The sequence below is a fragment of the Geospiza fortis genome, unplaced genomic scaffold (genome assembly GCF_000277835.1).
Source record: "Geospiza fortis unplaced genomic scaffold, GeoFor_1.0 scaffold600, whole genome shotgun sequence".
Taxonomy (NCBI): Eukaryota; Metazoa; Chordata; class Aves; order Passeriformes; family Thraupidae; genus Geospiza; species Geospiza fortis.
In genome coordinates, this window is record NW_005054562.1 from 144,218 (window position 1) to 164,809 (window position 20,592).

General features: G+C 46.6%; 1 protein-coding gene across 1 annotated transcript in view; it reads right to left on the bottom strand.

Annotated features, from left to right (window-relative positions):
• Positions 1–20,592, bottom strand: part of LOC115948853 (adhesion G protein-coupled receptor B1-like) — a 74,891-nt gene that overhangs the window by 44,967 nt on the left and 9,332 nt on the right. The window contains exons 3-5 of the mRNA XM_031064159.1: positions 14,680–14,782; positions 10,326–10,476; positions 5,687–5,756 (exon numbers count right to left, since the gene is read on the bottom strand). Coding sequence (XP_030920019.1) covers positions 5,687–5,756; positions 10,326–10,476; positions 14,680–14,782 — 324 coding nt within the window. The remainder of the gene's footprint in view (positions 1–5,686; positions 5,757–10,325; positions 10,477–14,679; positions 14,783–20,592) is intronic.

A 20,592-nucleotide genomic window follows, 5' to 3' on the forward strand; every position in this document is an offset into this window, starting at 1 on the left:
AAACGAGCGTGCACTCAGCACAGGAGAAGAGCAGGAAACCACAATGGGGAGGGAACTTTCTCCAAGCTCTTAACTCAGCTCACCCTGCAGTAATTCACTTGCCCTGCCCTCAGCAAGATGCTTTCATCCTGTATCAGGAGCAAACTGATGCTCCCGGGGGGGGGGAAAAAAAAAGTCTTCCTGGAAACATTTCAGCCTTGTTGATCAGCCTCATATTTCTTTTTAATTAAATCTCAGTTGCAAAAAAAATGTTAATTTTTTTTCACCCCAAAACAAGGAACATTTTTGAAAAGGCAGCCCAAAAAATGGAAGTATTTCAAACTGAGAATTAAAAGTAGGATATTCTGGTTTTCTCCAAGGTCTGAATCTTGTTTATGTCTAAATTAAACCTGTAATGTGCTAATTTAATCAATTCTGATTCCTTCCTGATAGCAAGTTGCTCTGTCACAAGCTGTCTGAGCAACTGTAATAATAAAATGAATAATCAGCTGAGGAGGGAGGGAGTAAAAATGAAGCTCTGGAGCTCTGTAATGACTGGAGGTCTCCCAAAATGCAAGAGGAGGGCTCCCAAATCCCAGTCCTTGTCCAAACCTTTTCATCCAAAGCTCTATCCTGATTTTTGAGATTTTTTTTCTCAGTGTCTCTTCCAACTGGTGGCTCAGATGAAGAAATCTGACAGCCCTGCACTGCAATTAGTGATGAGGACTTGGTGCACAGAGGGTTCTCATTCCTGCAGGGTCCCTGGCAGCCCCTGCTCCCCCAGGAGCACCAGGAATTGTCAAGGTGAGCTCACACATCACCAAGCACCAGCCCTGATCCCTCCTGACTGCCTGACCTCCCTGCCACAGCACTTCTCCAGAGCATTCCTGAGGCTGTCAGAGGTGCTGGCTGCCAGCAAGGGAAAGGAAAGGGTGAGGGGATATCTGAGAGACAGAACTGTCAGCAAACCCCAGCCTAGTGGAGATGCTTTCAGCCTCGTGCCTATGAGGCACAGAAATATTTGCATTTTGCTAAGAGCTTCCCTTGTGCTTTCCAAGGGATCTCTTCAGTGATTTTTAAAATAAAATTATCACTGGAAGGGAGGAAGTGAATGGTTTAACAATTCCTAAGCAGTGTTTCCTTGACTGACAGCAGCTCTTGTGTTCAGCACAAAAAAAACCCCTTTTTTTTTGCAAACCATCTGATCTTTTTGTGACACTGCCACGGCGCAGATGGGAGGTGGTGGCTTTTGTCCTGGTCCTGGGAAGGGGCTGGCTTCCACTGAGCCCTTTGTCACACTGTCCAGCCCTGCCAGGCACAGCTCTCACCTCAGTCCTGTGTAAAATGAGCCAGCACCAACAGAGCATTTTGTAAAACTCAGATTACAGTCGTGAATCAGGGCTGGCCCACCAGTGCTTATCCAGAGCTTAACCCAGGAGCTGCTGAGATACCTGTGGGTCACAAAAGCCCTGATGCAGTGACACTCCAGGACCCTGAGAAATTTGCTGTGTGCAGGCTGTGCTCTCAGAAAACTTCTGATGAGCTCTCTGGTGTGGAAGGATGTGAGCTCCCAGCACCAGTGGCACAACCTCAATTATTCACTTCAAGCTTTAGGAGGTTGTTTGTGAAGCTTTAGAGGTCCAGAGCAGTCCCTGGAGCACCAGCTAAAAGCAGAGTTATTATTCAGGCACTCAGCCTAATCTAAGGAGGTGATCAGTGGCAGGTCCTTTAGACCTCTCGTACCCCTCAGACTTCGTTTGAGACTGGAAGTGCAGCCTCTACCCTGCCCCAGAATGCTCAAAACAACAGCAAAATGTCCTTTCAAATGCAGTTCAGACAAGAGAAAAGAAAAATCCCCTTGTTGGAGCGTCCTGAGTAATAAAGGCTGAGTGAAGGGCTGATGGGAATCACCACTCACAGAACAACAGCAAATCCAAATCCTGCAGCACATATTCAATTTTTAATCTGAACCTCTCTCTCCCTCCTCAACTCATGACTTAGTGCAGTCTGGCCAGCTAAAAGGTAGATGTTAAACATACTGCAGGCTCCCTAAACTTACCACAGGCTCTGATCTCTCTGCATTAGAGCTTGGAGACACAGCCAAGCTTTTGATGGGACAATTCTTGGTGGGACAGACCCTGTCCTGGAGCTCAGCCGTGTTTTCATCGTTAGAGAAAAGCTTCATCCCATATACAATAAAATAACCAGGACCAAACTGGGTGAAATCCTGCTGAGGACTCCTGATGGAGTTTGTTCCAGTGTGGTTGGGCCACCTTTGGCACATCTTGAAGATCCAGCTGGGCTGGCAGATCCAGCCTCAAGACACATCACATATTTCACACCCTGTCCCTTCCACCAGCTTTGCCCTGAGAGTCTTTAACACCAAGATTAATTCTGCAAGGCCTTCAACGCTTGTAGCTGTCCCCAAAATGCCCTCATGACCATGTCCTGTAGTTGGATGTCAAGGGGTTTTTTTATCACTGTGAGTGGGATGAGAAAAAAACTGCTGTTGAGTGTTAAATTCTATGCTCACCTAAATATCAGAGCCCTGCTTTGACTTAGCGTCCACTTCCACCAAGGGAGCTCATGCACTGCTCTTGGGATCAAAAACTGGAGGGTTGCAGATGCTTTAAAAGGCTCTATATGGTTTTTAAAAGTCCCTTGTGGTTTATCTTGTCAGCTCTTCTTCCCTCCTTCCCAGGGAGGAATGTGCTGTGATTAAAGCTTTTCCTTCCTTCTGCAAGCTGGAAATACTGGGCCTTGAAAATCTGCAGTGCCCACTGAAATGGCCCGTGAGTGCCCAGTGGAGACAAAACTGGGCTGAAAGGACAAGATCATCTCGTTCCAACCCCCTGCCATGTGCAGGGACACCTTCCACGGTCCCAGGGTGCTCCAGCCTGGCCTTGGACACTTCCAGGGATGGAGCAGCCACAACTTCTCTGGGTATCCTGTGCCAGGGCCTCCTCACCCTCACAGGGAAGGATTTCTTCCCAATATCCAAGCTAAACCTCAAGTTTTGGAGTTCAGCTCTGAGATTGCTGCTGTGCAGTGCTGAGCTTGCTCTGGAGGAGAGCTAAAACCAAGGGCCTCCCCACACAGCAGTGCAACGGAGCTTTTAAGCCTTTTTGAGCAGGAAAAGAGGGCTAAGTGCGAATGCACTCCAGTCTGTCGGGGCACCCTGCCCAGCTGGGCCCACAGCAATATTTGTTCTGTGTTTTAAAATGCACAAAAGTGTAAATGTAAATCTCTCATTACAGAGATGCTTCATTTTATTCAGCATCAGGGCTCGTGAAGCCACCACTCAGTGCAAGCGAGCTCTGTTTAACTCTGGCTCTGGGGAAAGCCAATTCCAGCAGGGGACCATGGAATGGTTTGTGTTGGAAGAGACCTCAAAAATCATCTTGTCCAATCCTCCTGACATGGGCAGAGACAACTTCCACTATCCCAGGTTGCTCCAAGCTCCATCCAACCTGGCCTTGGACACTTCCAGGGATGGGGCAGCCACAGCTTCTCTGAGCAACCTGTGCCAGAGTCTCACCACTCCCACAGGGAAGAATTTCTTCCCAATATCCCATCTAAATCTATCCTTCTTCAGCTCAAAGCCATTTTCCCTTGTCCTGTCACTACAAGCCCTTGGAAAAAGTCCCTCTCCAGCCTCTTGTGTGTCTTTTAGGTACTGGAAGGTATCAAAGTGTGGAATTACAACAAGACGGCAGTGTTGGGGGTGTTTGATGGGATCTTCTGAGCTTGAGAGGAACTGTTCTTCTTTTCATGACTTTGGTGGGACTCACCAGCTTCACCCCATATTGGGAAATGTGGAAAGGATGCAAAAGGAGGGACCAGAGAACCATGGAATATCCCAGAGAAGGACTCACAAGGATCACTCAAACCAAACTCATCAAACTGGACTTGCTGGGGTGTGAAGGCCCCACCACCACAATTCTGGTGACAAACATGCTGACAGCAGAGCTGGGAGCATGAGATTCCCCTTCCATCCCCTGGCTGGATATCCAGCCCTTGGATGCAAGGAGTGACGGAGCTTCTAGGGCTGAAAGGAGCCAGAGCATTGGAAGCCAAAGGAGGAGAGCTGGAGTGACCAGGCAACCCCTGGGAATGCTGGAGAGTCAGCCCAGCCTCTTGGCCACCTCACCCTGTGCCAGCTGGAGAGCAAAGCAGGAGCCCAGCAGGTTTTGTCACATGCTGACACCCTCCTGGCTGCAGTCTGTGGGGTGGGAGATGCTGGCACAGTGGTCCAGGGCAGAAAACAGGGAGAGCTTTCCTGAACGTTCCTCCCTTCCCTGCCCAGGCACTTCTGTGTGGTCAACGTTGGCCAAAAAACTCTTTAACATTTTTGACAGAGCCACAAAGCTTGTTGCACTAATTCCCACCAGCCCATCAACAAAAAAAAACCAAAAAAAAAGAGAAGCATAAATATCCAGGACCTCCCTCCCATCTCCCTGAGGCTTGTTCACTATGAATTATTCTCATGGATGTGCCTGGAGCAAAGTGCCAGAAGGCTGACCCACGGAAAATCCAAAGGGAATTAATTTGGGATCTTGGTGATGTTTCTGCAAACCAGGCTGTGTTTTGTCCTCTCCTGAGCCAGACAACAACCACTGGGTCCCTCTCCACCAGGACACACCGAAGGTGGGACAGCCAATGCATCCCAATGCCAGCACAGACTTCAGGAATTCTGTCTGTGGATTTGCACTCGAGAAATCCACAATCCTGAGCCCTCTGCCATACAAGAATTCAGGTTGCAAAGCAAACAGAAAACGCTGCTGTGCTGCTTTAATTCTCCCCTGCAATTAAAATGCAAACCCTGGACCATTTGGCCGTGGGTGTGCAGGATGTGGTGGGAATTGAGGGAGAGCAGGAGGTTCCACATGATATTTCCTCAGTGGGACGAGCAGAGCTGCATCTGCTGCCGGCCACATCAACAGTTCCAGTCCCAAACACTGCCCATGTGGGCTGCAAACCCTGCCCAGGAAGGCTCTGGAAAATGATGGGATGCAGTAGGGAAGAGCCTGACTAATTGCTACATAAAATATTATCCTTGAACTGTCACTACGCATGAAATTTCTAAGGTTTTTTCATAACAGAGGGAAAAATATTTTATCTTTTTTCCTTTTTCATTTAAAGTTGTACCAATGCTCAGCTCTGAGTGATGCATTTTTTACTTCTTCCATTATTTCTTTTCTGTTTTCCTTCCCCCATTAGGAGCTTCCTAAAGACAAAATCTGTGGAATTTGGAAAAGAGGCAAACACAGGCTGCTGTCAAAACCTTGGTTTGCACAAGTCAGGCTCATTCTGCTGCCTAAAACTGAGCTGAGCGATTTTGAAAATATGAAAACAATCAAGCACAAAAACAGATTAAAAAAACCACTGGTTTTAATTTTTAAACATCCTAAACTTTAAATATTCCACATTCATCCCCTTAAAAAATACATTAAAAAGCTCTAAGTGCAAAAGGTATTCAGATCAAAGTGATGTCACAAATACAACAGTTAAAACTAATTAGTCCCTATGAACTTATTTTTAAAGGAACAGACAACCCAGCTTGGTCAGATGATGGATTGAGGAGGCAGGGATGCAGGAATTGTCCTGCACATGGAAATTTAGCTCCCAGCCTGCCTTCTGAAGTGACTGGGTTTTGACAAAAAGGATGGAGGATAAAACAAGGGGAAAAAAGGAATCCTTTACTCACTAGTTCACGGTGCCGTATCCCTTGGCTTTAGTAAATCCCACGGAAATGGCAACCACCAAGGCAGGGAGCCCTATGGAAATGAAACAGGAGGAAATTGGTCATTTCATCACATGCGCAGCCCTCCTCCCACTCAACATTCCTCATTTTTCCCAGAGTTATTCCAGCACCATCCATTTCAGCCTGGGGCAGAGACTGAGCTCAGGACCCTCAGAACTAAAAGCAAGAACTTTAATTACCGCTGTTATTTAAATAAATACCATGAGCTGCAATCAGCTCCTGCACTGCTGTGGTCTCAACAGTTGGGGGGAGGGGTCTTTCAGTAGATTCAGATATATAAAATTGATTTATTTTATTCTTAGGTTCTTCATGGTGTCTCTGAAGTTGGAATATTCAGCCACAACCCAACTCCAAGAACCCAAAGATTAAGAGCTTTGTTTGCACTTAGCGTAGGATGAACAACCCAGGTTCAAATTTTCCCTAAATAAGACAGAAAAGGAAACTAAAACTGAGTTTCCCTATCCCAAACAGGTCCCCCAAGATCTGTAATGGAGCAGATTCCTCTGAACAACAATGAGAAAGGGTTTCAGGTCTCTTGCAGGATCTATGAAGGTTCAAAGCTCAGCTCTCCCCTTTCCCTAAAGAAATGTCTGGAGATCAGCTCATAACATCAGGTTCTTCAGCTCTGGAGGTCTCCATGTGGCTTTTTATAGCCCTCCTCTCTGTGGCAGGAGGAATTAAGCTGTCTCAACACTAAAGATGGGAAAATCCCATTAGGAATCAGCAGGATCAGTGGCCAGCTGGGATTAGCGCCCCTTGACAAGGCCCTAATTCGTGAGCTGCAGAGGGCACGGCAGGTGACTGCAGGAGATCCAAGGAACGTGCAGGCACAGCTCCCAGACAACATTCCTCTGGGTAGGGGGTCCCCAGCAACACAAATCATCCCAAGGCTGATTCATAGTGAGGCTCTGCAGCAGCTGGGAGACACAGGGCCAAGGTGGCTGGAATATGGAGCATTTGAGGGTTATCCTGCAGGGAAGTGCTTCTCTGCCCGTGTGAGATTTCCAAGCACAGGTGACATTTCATCAGCCCAAACCCAACATGCAGTGGGTTTAAAAAGCATCTATTTTAATATTAGTTCCTTTCCTCTTTCCTTTCCTCTTTTCTTTCCCCTTCCCTTCCCTTCCCTTCCCTTCCCTTCCCTTCCCTTCCCTTCCCTTCCCTTCCCTTCCCTTCCCTTCCTTTTCCTTTTCCTTTTCCTTTTCCTTTTCCTTTTCCTTTTCCTTTTCCTTTTCCTTTTCCTTTTCCTTTTCCTTTTCCTTTTCCTTTCCATTCCTCCTTCCCTTTCCCCTTCCCCTTCCCTTTCCCTCCCTTTTTCCTTTATCTTTCCTTTTTTCTTTTCCTTTCTTTCCTTTCCTTTTTTCCTTTCCATTCCTTTTTTCTCGTTTTTTCCCTCACTGACTCTCACTCATCCTCCTTCACACCTCATCTGGATCAATCCTGGCTGCTGCATTCCCTAGGGTGCCATCCATACAGCATCCCATGGGAAGAAACCACATGGGAGGGGACATTTTCAGGAATACAGCTTGGTGCAAGAGACCCTGGGAAAGAGGAAATTTGGCAAAGACACCGCCAAAAATAGCAACTTGTTCTTCACAAATTGCTTCTCTCCGACGTGGTAATTATGCAGAAATCCAGAGTGGGGCTGTGAACTTGGCAGCTCCAGGGACTGGCTCATTCCAAGGATGGGTGAAAGCCTCAGTTTGGGCTGGGAATGGGTCTGGACAAGGAGCAGCTGCTACAGGTGGCAGCTAAGTCATGGTAGCTCAGCCAAAGAGAATCATAATGAGAGGTGCAGCCCTGGGAGAGCTGTCAGTGCTCTAAGGAAAGTCAGATGGGATTAGATTGAAAAAAATCCCCACCAAAAAAACCAAATTTTCATCTAATTTTTTTTTATAATTATCAAGACATTTATTCCTAACTGGCCTGTTCCATATACCTGGTGTGGTACAGGCAGTACCAGCAAGGCTTTGGGGGCTTTCTGCACAAAGGGAATTTAACACTCACAATTCCAAGTAAACCCATTCAAAACCTCTTTCAAAGAATTTTGTACTTCCAGGTCACAGGAGAATCAGGCCATGTGTTAATCATGTTCCACTAGAGAAGATGTTTGCTAATAATTCCCAAGAGCCATTCTTGTTATAAACAGCTGAAGACCCACTCAGAGGCTGAGCTAGGGCAGCATTAAAAATCCAGCTGTGGAAACTATAACAGGGTCATAAAAATCCTGACAAATAATATTTCTTCTTTATTGGGGCTAAATATGATGACTGAGCTGTTCCCAGGGAACAATTTATCTGTCGATTCTAAACCAGAGAATATCCTGAATTGAAAGGATCCACAAGGATCATCAAGTCCAGTTCCTGACCCTGCACAGGATCACCCAAAGAGTCACATCATGAACTTGGGAGCATTGTCCAAGCACGGGAAAGAATCATTAATAATAGTTATTACTAATAATAATTTAAACATTGAATTGCAAAGTTGCACATCCAAGAGGAGACCAAAGAAATATAAAGTAATCCTCCCTGCTGCTGAAATTCTCTGCAGCTTCAATGAGCTACAGCTGAGAGCAGCTGAGAACTTGGCAAAGACATCTCCAACTACGGCTTAGAGAAATGCAAATGTGCAAAGAGAGGAAAGGGGGGAGAACCAGCCCATGACAAAGTGAATTGTGCTAATTATTTCAGATTATGCTCTTTAAAACATATTTTCGGCTTCTTTCCTCTTACAAGTGCCATTAATCCCAGCTCTACAGCTGAAGTCTAGCAGGATGCTAAATATCCAAAATTCCCTTGCCGCCTTAATAGGCAAGAGTGTTCTTCATTTCTTGTCCTAACCTACTCCAAATGGTTATTATGCATCATTTATCAGTAGTGCATCCTAGCTCAGAGCTGACTACATTTTACTAGCCGCGCAAATTATGCTTCTACACATGTAGGGGGATTTTTTATTTTTTTTTAATCTGTACAGACTACAAATGTGAATGCTGCTCATCCAAAATTCCCTTGGCTAACACACCCATCTGTCCTCCCAGCTTTTACAAATCAGGGGGGGAAAAAAATCCCTTTTTATTACCTAGGAAAGCTATTAGTCTGTTACATTTGATATCCCTGACATTGCTGGAGTCACCAAGGAGGTATAAACATATGCATGAGCACACCCAGGCTCCTGCAGCCTGTCCTCTGCAGGTATCGTGGTTCTGCTCCTGCTAACATGCAAACCCTGGATTTTAATAACACAATTTATTCTCTATTGTAAGCAAAAGCTTAGGAGGGAAAACTTAAAGGGATGAAGGCGCTGCAACGAGGACGGCTCTTGATGTGCCAGAATAAATCACATCAGGGTGCTTGGTAAGCACCAGAAATCTCTTGCCTGGGGTGAATTGTGAGACTTCAGTAGTAAAATGAGGCATTAATAGAGCTCAGCCACACTCCTTTCTTTCCTTTGCCTCCTCACTTCTCAGCAACTTTTTGTGCCGCTGCTCCTTTCAAACACAGCCTTGTTATCGTTTTGAAAGCCCAGGTTTATGGGTTTGTATTTGTTTTCTACTACAGAATGCATCATTTGAGGCTAATAAATTAAACATACGGCAGAAGCAGAGGGAGAAAAATTAGTTACAAGCATCTGCAGCGGTCTCGCAGTTTATTTGTCTCCGAAAGGCGCTGCTGCCATGGAGACAGGATTTCAGAGTTTGCTTCACTCCAGGTTGCTCTGCAGAATCTTAGAACCATAAAATCACTGAGGTTGAAAAGACCTCGAGGATCATCGAGTCCAACCAGGTCCAGCACTAAACCATGACCCTAAATGTCACTGGTTCATGGGTTTTTGAGCGCTTCCAGGGATGGTGAATTCCACCACTTCCCTGGGCAGCCTGTTCCAATGCTTGGCCATCCTTTCAGTGATGAAATTTTCCCTAATATCCCATCTAAACCTCCCCTGGTGCAACTAGAGCTGTTTCCTCTTGCTCTATTACTTTCACCTAGGAGCAGAGCCTGGCCCCTCTGGCTGTACCTTCCTGTCAGGGAGCTGTGGAGAGTGAGAGGATCCCTTCTGAGCCTTCTTTTTTTCCAGGCTGAGCCTCCCCAGCTCCCTTAACCACTCCTGGTGCTCCAGAGCCTTCCCCAGCTCCACTGCCACCTCTCGACATTTTCCACACCTCAATGACTTTCTTGTAGAGAGGAGACCAAAACTGGAGGTGTGGCCTCAGCAGTGCCCAGCACAGAAGCCCAATCCCTACCCTGGTCCTGCTGATGCAGGCCAGGATTCCCATGGCTGGTATCATGTACCAACAGAACACACCCAACACGGAGGGAGACAGAGAGAGAAAAGTAGAAAGCAAGAAACAGACCCAACCCCAGGAGAAACCACTCTTGGAGCACCCTCTGAAACCTGAACTTGACTCCTCTATTTTCGGGTGTGCTGGGCAGGAGGCTCAACTTATGGATATATATTTTTAACCATTTCAGCCCTTCTAGAAACCCCTGCAAGGGTTCCAAGCACCCTCTGCCAAGCGTCCAGAGGAGCACCAGCACCTCCTGCAGCCTGGCCCTTCTCTGCTCCGCAGCCCCTGGATCCTCACCCCATCCGAGACACAAGAAGCGCTTGCGGATGATGCGGTTCCGTAACCGGCCCGTCACGGCCATGTAGGACTGCCAGGCCTCGGTCAGCACCCAGCAGAAAGAGGAGAGGAAGAAGAAGTGCAAGAAAGCCGCCACCAGCGTGCAGATCACCTGCAGAGAGGAGGAAAGGAGGACACGTGAGAGGAGAGGCAGGCGGAGAGAGCATCAGGGAGCAGAGAGGAAGGAGCGGGGAGACGATTCCAAACCAGGCTCTGGAAGGAAAAGTCATGGAGATCAGGACATGGAAATACTGTTTCAGAGGGGGCAGGCTCCTCCAAAAGCTTTGACTTAGCAAAGATCAAAGCCTTGAATTTAAGCACTACGTGGAAATTATCTGCTCTTAAGCATAAGCTTTAGGATAAAGCCATGGTTAACACTTTAGAAGAATTGTGAAATTATAGAATTGTTTGAGTGGGGAGGAACCTTAAAGATCATTTAATCACAACCTCCCCAAAACAGGCAGGGACACCTTCCACTAGAAGTCTGAACACACATCCCATCCTGCTGCTTTCTTGGCTTCAGCCGGACATATTTAATTTCCAAAACATCCAAACTATTGCCATGATCTTTACAAGGCAGGGGGGATGGAGTAGTTAGTAAACAGTGTACTAATCTCAACTCAAAAGGTTTGCAAAGCACCACGTCCCTGGCAGCCCAGCCATGGAAATGAAATCTGAGGAAGGTAATTTGGATGGTGCCCCTGCCAGAACAACAGGGCTGAGTGAAAGAGTTAAGCTGTGAGAGTTGGGTGAAACCGCGGCTGCCAGGGGCTGGGAAAGGACTGCAAACATGAGGGCACAGTTGTCCAAGAGCACATAACTACCAGCAGACAGGACGGGAAAAAAAAGAAAAATAAAAAAGAAAGAAACTCCCCCCTAGATTAGAAAGAATTTCATAATGGTGAGCTCTACTACTTGGTGGGGAAATCTCACAAGGGAAATGCAGGCAGCTTAAGCCATTTAAAATTAAACTGGGGAAAGAACTGGCAAATGCATTATGAAGAACAATCCCAGAGTGCCAGGGAGATGGACTGGAAAGCTGACAAGCTCGTCTTTGTTTTAACTCAGCAAGGCCAAATCTTTCACTGGTGCAAATTGGTGCCGCTCTGTTTCACTCAGCCAGTTTTCCCCCCATCTGGGAGCTGAAAACTGTGAATCAATGTACTCAAGAAGAAAGTGATGGGAAGAAACTCCAATGGCTCCTGAGGAGAAGGGAGAGCAAATAGATTTTAAAAGTGACTATGGATGGAAAAAATATACAGCTTCAGGCATTTGGGTGAGGTTTATAATCAAGAATTTCTTTGCTTTGAGTTATATGGGGAAACATGGACTTGGCTTTACGGTCAATGAACGTTTCTCTTTTTCCTCTTTTTTCAACCACCAGCATCTTTCAAGCCACAGCTCTCATGCAGAGTGGCTTTTATCATGATTTTATCGGATTGCTCTCGATTCATCCACTGGCACCACCCGACGTTATCAGAGGCTGTGAACAAAAGCAAGACCATGTGTTCTCTGAGATAGGAACTGTCTTTTTTTGTTCCAGATTTGCATTTAACACCAAATCCCTCCGTATTCTGTTTAAAAGTGGATTCAGGATGTCAGTTCAGTACAAATAACACAGCTCAATATGGTAATGTCCAGTAATTTTCACATTTTACAAGAATCCTAAAAAAGCTGGGTCCTATCCATCAGCTTACAAACCCTATATGAAACAGCTACAAACAGAGGATGCTTTCTGGAATGGATTTCAAGAGTTTGCTATTTTATAACCCTTTTCTTTTTTGACTGATATCAGGTACAACACTGCTCACACTGCCTTCTTGATTTTGTTTCAAACCAACACAGCTCTTCCTTGTAAAGGGGAGAGAAAAGCATTGCTTTACACAATTTTATACAATTTTACACAGAGATACATTTGGGTTTGTTCTTTTTTTTCTCAAATGAGTAGTTTTGACAGAAAGGGAAGAAGAGAGGAGAGGAAGACAAGAGAAATATGCACATCTCAGCTGGACCAGGATGAACTCATCGCCTCAAATGAACTTGGCCAACTGATAGGCAGGCAAATATTTGCTTCTGCAACCTCTGCTGCAGGTTTTCCCTTCCTTGTGGGGAAAACCAAACATCCCCATGAAGGGCTAAGCACAGGGATGTGATGTCCCAAGATCCAGTAGAGCCTATCAGTCTGTCAAGGCCATTAGCCCTTGTTTTCCTTTAAGAGGAGAAATCTGTTCCCTTCCAGCAGAAGCCTCGGAGACACGGCCACTTCCTGCAGCATCCCTTCCCTTTGTATCCCCAGATTGCTGACTGTAATTTTTTTTTTTAGCCTTTTCCCAGGCCTTTCATCTTCAAAAAGCTTAGCAAATCCAGGCGTGGAATCTCGCCTTTGAGGTTACACGGATGAAAATCCAGGGAGAATCTGACATTTCCAGGGAAGCCAATACCACAGAAACCTCCCAGAGAAGCCGCAATTATAAATCACCAACATTTTAAGGCACTCTATTATCGATAATTGAATGTGAATAAAATCTTAATTTACACTCCTTCGTCTCTCCTCTGTATAGTTTTCTCTCTCTGTTGCCTGCCAGAGACTGTTTACTAGATGGCTGAGAGGAAATCCAAGAATAACCTTTCTATTTCTGGGATTTCATGCATATGGATGTGCAAAGAGCTAATCTGCCTCCTGCCATCTCTGCCGGGAGCTTTGAATCCCCACCAACAGCTCCAAGAGTCACGGGATAAAAAATCCACCAGGGGGAACCTGGGTTTGTAACTGTGCTCTGGAGGAGGTGGGAGAGGAGGAACACATCCAGCTCCTGTCCTGAGGTGAAGAAGAACCACCAAAGAGGAGGTCCAGCCATGGTTGGTTCTGCTGAGCATACCTCAGTGCTTCATCCCATGGAAAGAAGCTCCCAGCACGTTTGGTGTGGCAGAAAACACAACCAAGGAAAGCAGGGGCTTGGGTCTTCCTCTCTCCAGCTCTTGCCAAGCATGGAAGATGACTCTGCTTTGGGAAGGCACTTTGCGGCAGGAGCAGAGCTGGCTGCTTGTTTCCACGCTTCTCTGCACACACAGGGCTCCAGCAGCTGGAAAGTTTTTCCTAAAACAACCTAACCCAAAGGGCCTTCCACAGAAATGAATCCCTGATTCACTAAATCCTTCAGCTTCTCTGCAGGAATCATAAAATCATGGAATGGCTTGAGTTTTGGGAGGAACCTGAAAAACCATCTCATTCCAAACCCCTGCCATGGGCAGGAAGATTTTCTCCGTGCTCAAAGCTCTGTCCAACCTTGCCTTGAACACTTCCAGTGTTGGGGCACCCACAATTTCTCTGGGCAACCTGTTCCAGTGCCTCACCGCCCTCAGAGGGAAGATTTTATTCCTGATATGCTTCTAAAAGTGACACCACACTCATGCTGCCAAAGCAGGGGCTCAAAACACCCAGCTGGTCACTGGTTCCTGTTAAGCAATAACTAATTTTTCACTTCTGATTGTGATTTTGGCAGCAGAAAGAGTGAAGGAGGCGTCTTGATTCACGTTTTTTGGCTCAACAGAGCTATGATGGTCAGAGCATTTGGGAAGAGGGGAAAATTTACAAGAGGAAAATACTAATGGTGAGCTGTGATTTGTCATGCCAGACATCAACAAGGAACCTGAAAGTGCTTGAGCTGGAAAAAAATCATGAAGGCAACACACGCCTCTCCAGCTGGGTCTGTGGGAAGAGAGCAACCAGTGCTCATGGCTTGGAAAACCACACTGGGTCTTGCCTGGGCTGCTGGAGTCACTCTGGGATCTGCTCCGAGTCCCTCGAGGCCCTGCAGTGCTCACGGTGCATCTGGCAATGCTTCCCATCCCCAAAAAAAAGGTTGGACAGTTTTGTGCCTGTGTTCATTAACATCTGCCAAGTACTTTCAGCTCAGAGTATAAAAACTGCCGGAGAAATAAATGTAAAGCTGAGAGGTTGTTTGTTTGGGGTTTTTTTTTAAAGCCTTTTCTCAATCTGTCTTTGTAATTTTTTTGAAAATAAAATGGTTAAAGCCTCGCAAATCACCACACTTCTTCACCGTGCCATGTGCCAGCTACTCTAGGCAGATATTCAAAAATATCACATTGGTTTTAATCAAAGCCCCGAGGATGCTGACAAATTATCAAAGAGAGAGCGAGAGAGAAAATTGAAATCTGCCATTTAGCCGTGTCTTTGACATGTCGCTAATTAACAGATGGAGGAAAAATGAGGAAGCGCTGCCTGAATGGATCATTTCAGTGCTAAATCAGGGGGAAAGCAAACAAATAAACAAAGCCCCAGTGGATCCCTTACCTTATTCCGGGTCTGGGTCTGTCCGATGAGGATGAGGGCGTTGGAGGAGATGATGGAGAGGCAGAAGTTGATGAGGATGACAGAGCGCTCCGAGCGGATGTACCTGCAGCGAGAGAAGAGGGGAGGGAGACCCACCCTGTCACAGCTTGCCCTGGGTGACCTCTGGAAAGCAGCAATCCAGGCCAGGCTCTACAGAATTGCCAATTTCCTGAAGATTTTATGTGCTGGACAGACAAGAACGAGGGGGGAAGGGAGGGGGAGAAAATGCCTCCATCATCCCCATCAATGCTGGAGTTAGGAGCCAACAAACGAGGGGCCAGCCTAGTCTGAGCCCCTCCTAAAAACAATAGAGTGCTGCAAATCTTCTTCAGCTCTGCCTACTTGAAACAGGGGCTTTAAAAGGAGCTTGAAAGAAAACAAACAGGCAACACACGGAAAAGATTCCCAACCAAGAGCCACAGGCATGCTGGCGATGGAAGCAGATTACAAACACATGCACCTTGACAACAAAGTGTGTGTGATTCAGCATTCCACTTCCTTCAGCCTAACAACCCCTCCTGGGGTGAGAAGCATTGAGAAGCATTTCTGGCTTTTATTTTATCTTTTAAAATCTTTTTTCTTTTGTTTTTTTTTTTGTACCACTTCTCCAAACTAGGCCAAATATGTAACTGCAGCTGTGGGTTTGGGACATCAGGGACAGCAGTTTGGGAGCTGTTGCCTTCAGCACCTTGCAGGAGCCAACTATTTGTCATTTCTGATTTGCAGCACAGCACCAGGCTCACTGCCGAGGTAAGTGCACCACAATTAATTCAAACCACTGGCCAGGGAGGGAAGTTTCTTTGAAGGCACTTTTATGTACCCGATAAAACGGAAAGGGAACTGCAAAGGTGCAAGTCCTCAAGGACTGACTCAAGATCTGTGACCACACCAATGTTCACACACGTGAATTATCTCAAAGATGCTGCAAGTGCCCTGCCTGAATGCCAGATGAGTGAAGAGGAGATGCTGATGCTTATATAAATTAGAAACAGATGTATTAATCAACCAGCTCATCCCTGGAGGCTAATGCAGGATTATTTCCTATATTCCAGCACATCAACTATTTATGTTGGGAATTTAATTTCATTAATTAATTTTAGCCAGAGTGAGTTGGTCGTGCCTTGGCTGCAGAGTTTTGAATTTCTGATGAGGAGGGCAGGATGGGTTTGCTGCATATGTGTGTGTTCTGCCAAGGGTAAATCTGTGCTTTAGACCTAATGAAGGCTGTAAAACTTTGATTTTTCAACTTCCCCTTGAGCAGCACCTTCAGACAAACATGTATGGTGAAGATATGCTTTCCTGGATGCAAAAAAAAAAAAATAAAAAAAAAAAAATAAAAAAGCAAAGGAAGCATGAACTCCTACTTAATCTGTTGGAAATCTGGTTTATAGGAAGTTCTCCCTGGAAGTTCTCCCTGAAGCACTCCCAGCCCCAGAACAGGCTGCAAAATGTAGGATCCCTCCTCAACAAGAAACTGGGTTGACAGGCTGCAAAATGAGCTTCTGGTTCCTTCCACAGCCAAGCTGAGCCCAAATTTCCTGATTTCACTGGGCTCCATACGGTGCTGGGCACCACCTGAACCCTGCTCCATTTGTGACTGGAGACCTCAATCTTTTCATGCTTTGACTGTGTGAAGTAAAACCTCAAATCTCCAGTCAGGAGCTTCTATGGGGCAGAAACAGAGATTTGGACTCTGTCCTGGTGGGAAGGAGATGTAATAAATCTGTGTAGCAGCACGATGATCCCACTGCTATTAGCATTAACTTCTGAAGTCTCCACTGGTCAGAAAAAGGTAAGAAATGAGTTGACCATTAATCTGCATTTTATTGTAAGGGGAGATAATCCAGCTGTCCTAAGACTTTTTCCCCCTTAAGCCCCCATAAATCAACTCTCCTTTTTCCCTGCTTCCTGTCACATCCTGACAATTTATCTTGTTCTTCAGATCCCTGAACCTCCAAAGAACAAGATGTGGGTTGGCAATGAAAAGAATCAGAATAATTTAGATTGGGGGAAAAAAAATCTCTCAAGTTCCCAGTCCAATCCTATGCCCAAAAAAAGGACTGATTTCAAAGTCAGATCAGGTTTCTCAGGGTCTCATCTGACTGAGATTTGAAAATCACCAGGAACAGAAATGCTACCACCTCTCTTGGCTGACTTATTACAGCACTAAACTGCTTAACTTAACTGCTCTCCTGGTGAAGGATTATTTTGCTTTATATCCAGCTGGGTCTTCTCCTGCTGCAGCTGGTGCCTCTAGACCTTTCCGTTGTTTGGTTTCTCCACGACTGCTCTTTAACAGCCTCCTCTTCTCCAAGTTTGTTCCCTTTGCCTCCTTGGGCATTCTCCAGCTCCCTCAGCATCCACTGGACTTGCTGGGATGTGCTGGTATCTCCGCTATTGGGGGGATCCAACACTGGGCACCTTTCCCAGGAATGGCCTCAGGAGTGTCCAGGTTGTTAAAGAAGACATTAAACAATGTTGGCCACTCTACCAACCCTGACCAGCTCTTGATTAGCCTCAAACCTTTGACCACCACCCTCAAATCCTGCGGGAATTTCATCCAGATATAAAGCCACCAATCCAGTGCATAATTCCATGATCTGGATACAAAAATGCATTTGGACACTCTGTTAATGGCCTCGGTAATGTCAAAATCCACACCAGCTCCTTTTCCCCACTGTCCATATAAGCAGTCATCCCATCCCAAAAGGAAATCAGGGCAGCCAGGCACAACCTGTCCTCCACAAATCCTCACTGTCTATTCCCAATCACTTCCCTGTCCATCATTTTGCCTGGAAATAACCTTTAGAGCTACTTGCTCTTTAATCATCCCAGGGGCCGTGTAGGCTGACTGGTCAGTTGTTCTCTGGATCCTCCTCCTTGCCCTTTCTAAAGGTGGGGGTAACATTTGCCTTCTTCCAGCCTTCAGGAAGCCCCCCAGGTGACAGAGAGTGGCTCCACAGTCACACCAAACATCTCCCTCAATGCATCCCACGGATCTGCAAACACCCAGATACCTTAAACAGTCCTTGTCTCTCTTTTTCTTGGCAGTGGGGAGCATTTTCTCCCCTGGATTCTGCCTCTGTGGAGGAATTTGTATGCCTGGGAGACAGCCTTGCCAGAAGAACATGGCAAAAAGGCACTGGGCACCTTCACCTTTTCAACTTCCTTATCCACTAGGCTGCTTGTCCCACTCAACACCATTTCCTGGGAAATCCTTTGATGCTGACGTACCTCCAGAACCCACTCCTGATGCCTTTCACATCCCTGACCACTTTCAAACTCAACTGAGCTCGGACCATTCTAATTCAATCCTGCATTCCTGGGCAATTCTTCCAGAGTCCTCCTTGTTAGCTTGACCTGGATTCCAAACATTTCCTTGTTAAGTTTCTGCTCAGTCAGAATGCTAAGAAGACCTCCTGCCACGCTTGCTTTTTTTTTCCTTCCATTTCCTCTTCTCCAGCACAGGATGCTCCACAGAAAGAAATCACCATTCCCCTCCAGACCCTCTGGCCAAAGAAGTCAGGAATTTGTATCAGAGGGGGAAGAAAAACAGACAACTTGATGGGTTTTGCCCACAAAAACACATCTGCAGCAAAGACAGAGCTACTCCAGGGTGCTGCCTTGCTACCACTCTACTGATACATGGATTCTGTCTACTAATCAAAATATGCTGTACTCAGCCACAAAACTGGGGGAAACTCACTGCTAATTTAGGGAACTTCTTCTCCAGCCTACAATCACAGAACATCCTGAGTAGGAAGGGAAGTAGGATCAGCAAGCCCAACTCCTGATCCTGCACAGGAGCAGGACTGCAACAATCCCACCCTGTGCCTGTGAGTGTCTCTAAACACTCCTTGAGCTCTGGCATATTTGGTGCTGTGACCATTCCCAGGGGAGCCTTCTTCAGTGCTAAACCACCCTCTGAATTAAGGAATATTTCCTGATACCCAACCCTCCTGGCACAGCTCCAGCCATTCCCTCAGGTCCTGTCACTGGTCACTAGTGAGGATCCCCACATGCTGTGTGAAGCCCTACACCAGCTGAAACAGATGGAAAAGGTGGGAAAAGCCCACAGTCTGTTTCTCTGCCCCCATTAGACTCCTCTCCTCTCCACAAACACTGAGTCACCGCTGCTTTCTCACCATGTGTACACACATCCCTCTCCACACTGCCACTTACTCATCCCTGCCACCTCCCACCAGGACCAGGAGTGCCTCAGCATCCCCAGCACAGGCAGAGCTCCTGGGTTTAAAGCAAGCCTTAACAGCCCCTCGAGAGCTCACTGACAGCCACTCAATCCTCAGGAGTGAGAAAAGCTGGGGCTGTTCTCTTGCAGTGATGCAGCGCTCACCCAGCTGCTGCCAGGGACAGAGCTCTGCCCTGCCCCACATGCTGATGGGCTGGTGGATGAGCTGCTCAATAGCAGGGATCGATCCCATGCTATGGAAAGGTCACTGACTCCAGAGGATGGAGAGCTGCAATGAGTTCAGGGATGGAAAACACACGGGGGCACTCCTGAAATGCCAGTGTGTCAAGGAGCTGCTTGAAAAGAGGCGTCATTTCACCTGCTCTGACCCCTGAGTGGTTGGGCTTTCTCCCCAGTTTTTCATTTCTACACCAGTTTTCAATTTTTTCCCACACGGGTGCTGGAGCACGTGGCCCACACACAGATTGTGCCTCCAGCTGTGACCCAGGACAGGCAGTGCAGAGACAGAACAAGGTCACTGCACTTCTGTGGCCCACTGTGTCACTGACCCCTCTGTCGAGCCTGCTAATAAGACCAGAGATGCACCATCTGCAGCAGGGATTTTTTGCAGCCATCTGTCTGCTGGGAACTGGAGTGAGGCCACCAACAGGCCACCAACAGCCCTCAAACAGAAACAACTTCCAGTTTCCAACGGGGCTGTGCCAAGTTGGCCGTGTCTGAAGTGATCACTTGCCTCAAAAGAAGCTCGTGCCATTCATGCTAGTGGCTGAGTAGGTGCCACCAAGGAGCAGCCTTTATTTGGGGATTTTGAATGGGGAGTGGAGGGGAAATTCATTTCCTCCCAGATATGTAGCCTGAAGCTGGGATCACCTCCCTGTTGCTTTTGCGGCTCTTTTCTTCACTGTGTTCCTCTCCCTCTTTCTCGCCCTCCCTTCTTTTCTGGTTCCCATTTACACAAACAAACCCTAGCTGGGCAAAATTCTGGGAAAGCTTCCAGATTGTCAGCCTGAGCGAGCTTATTCATCAGAAGTGTTTCATACTCAAGCTGGGTCTATGGATGCATGCTCCAGATGCCTTTGTCCAGAGTTCTGAATGGTAAATTTTCCGGCCAAAGCTCCACAAAACAGCTGAGCTCTGGTGAGTGCTCTCCACACAAGATCAGGCAGCCAGGACATGAGGAGTTTCTCTCCAGCTCAGTGGAAAAGAACCACTTTGATGCTGCTCCTGTGTTTTGGAGACAATAATACCGCTGATTTCATTTCTAAGCACTCCTCCAGCTGCTGTCTATCAGAATATACAACATATAGGGCAAAACAAAGTGGGAGCCAGGAGATAATGTTGAATACAAAGTTCCTGAGGCCATTAATAGGAAAGCACATTCACGTCCAGCAGCTATGCCTAAAATAAAAAGGACACACAGAGCGCTCAGGGCTCAGCCACGGGAATGCTGTGAAGTTTGGAAAACATGAAAACATGATCTACAGAGAAGAAATGGAACAAACTCAGCGCACCAAAGAGAAATTCTAGAGATCATTCATTCATGCTTTACAAATATTTACACAGAGAGGCTCAGGATAGAGAGCCCTTCAATCAAGATATAGCTGGTCTCAGGATCACTTGGAAATGCATGTCCATCCTTGGCTAGCTCAGAAATACCCATTCAA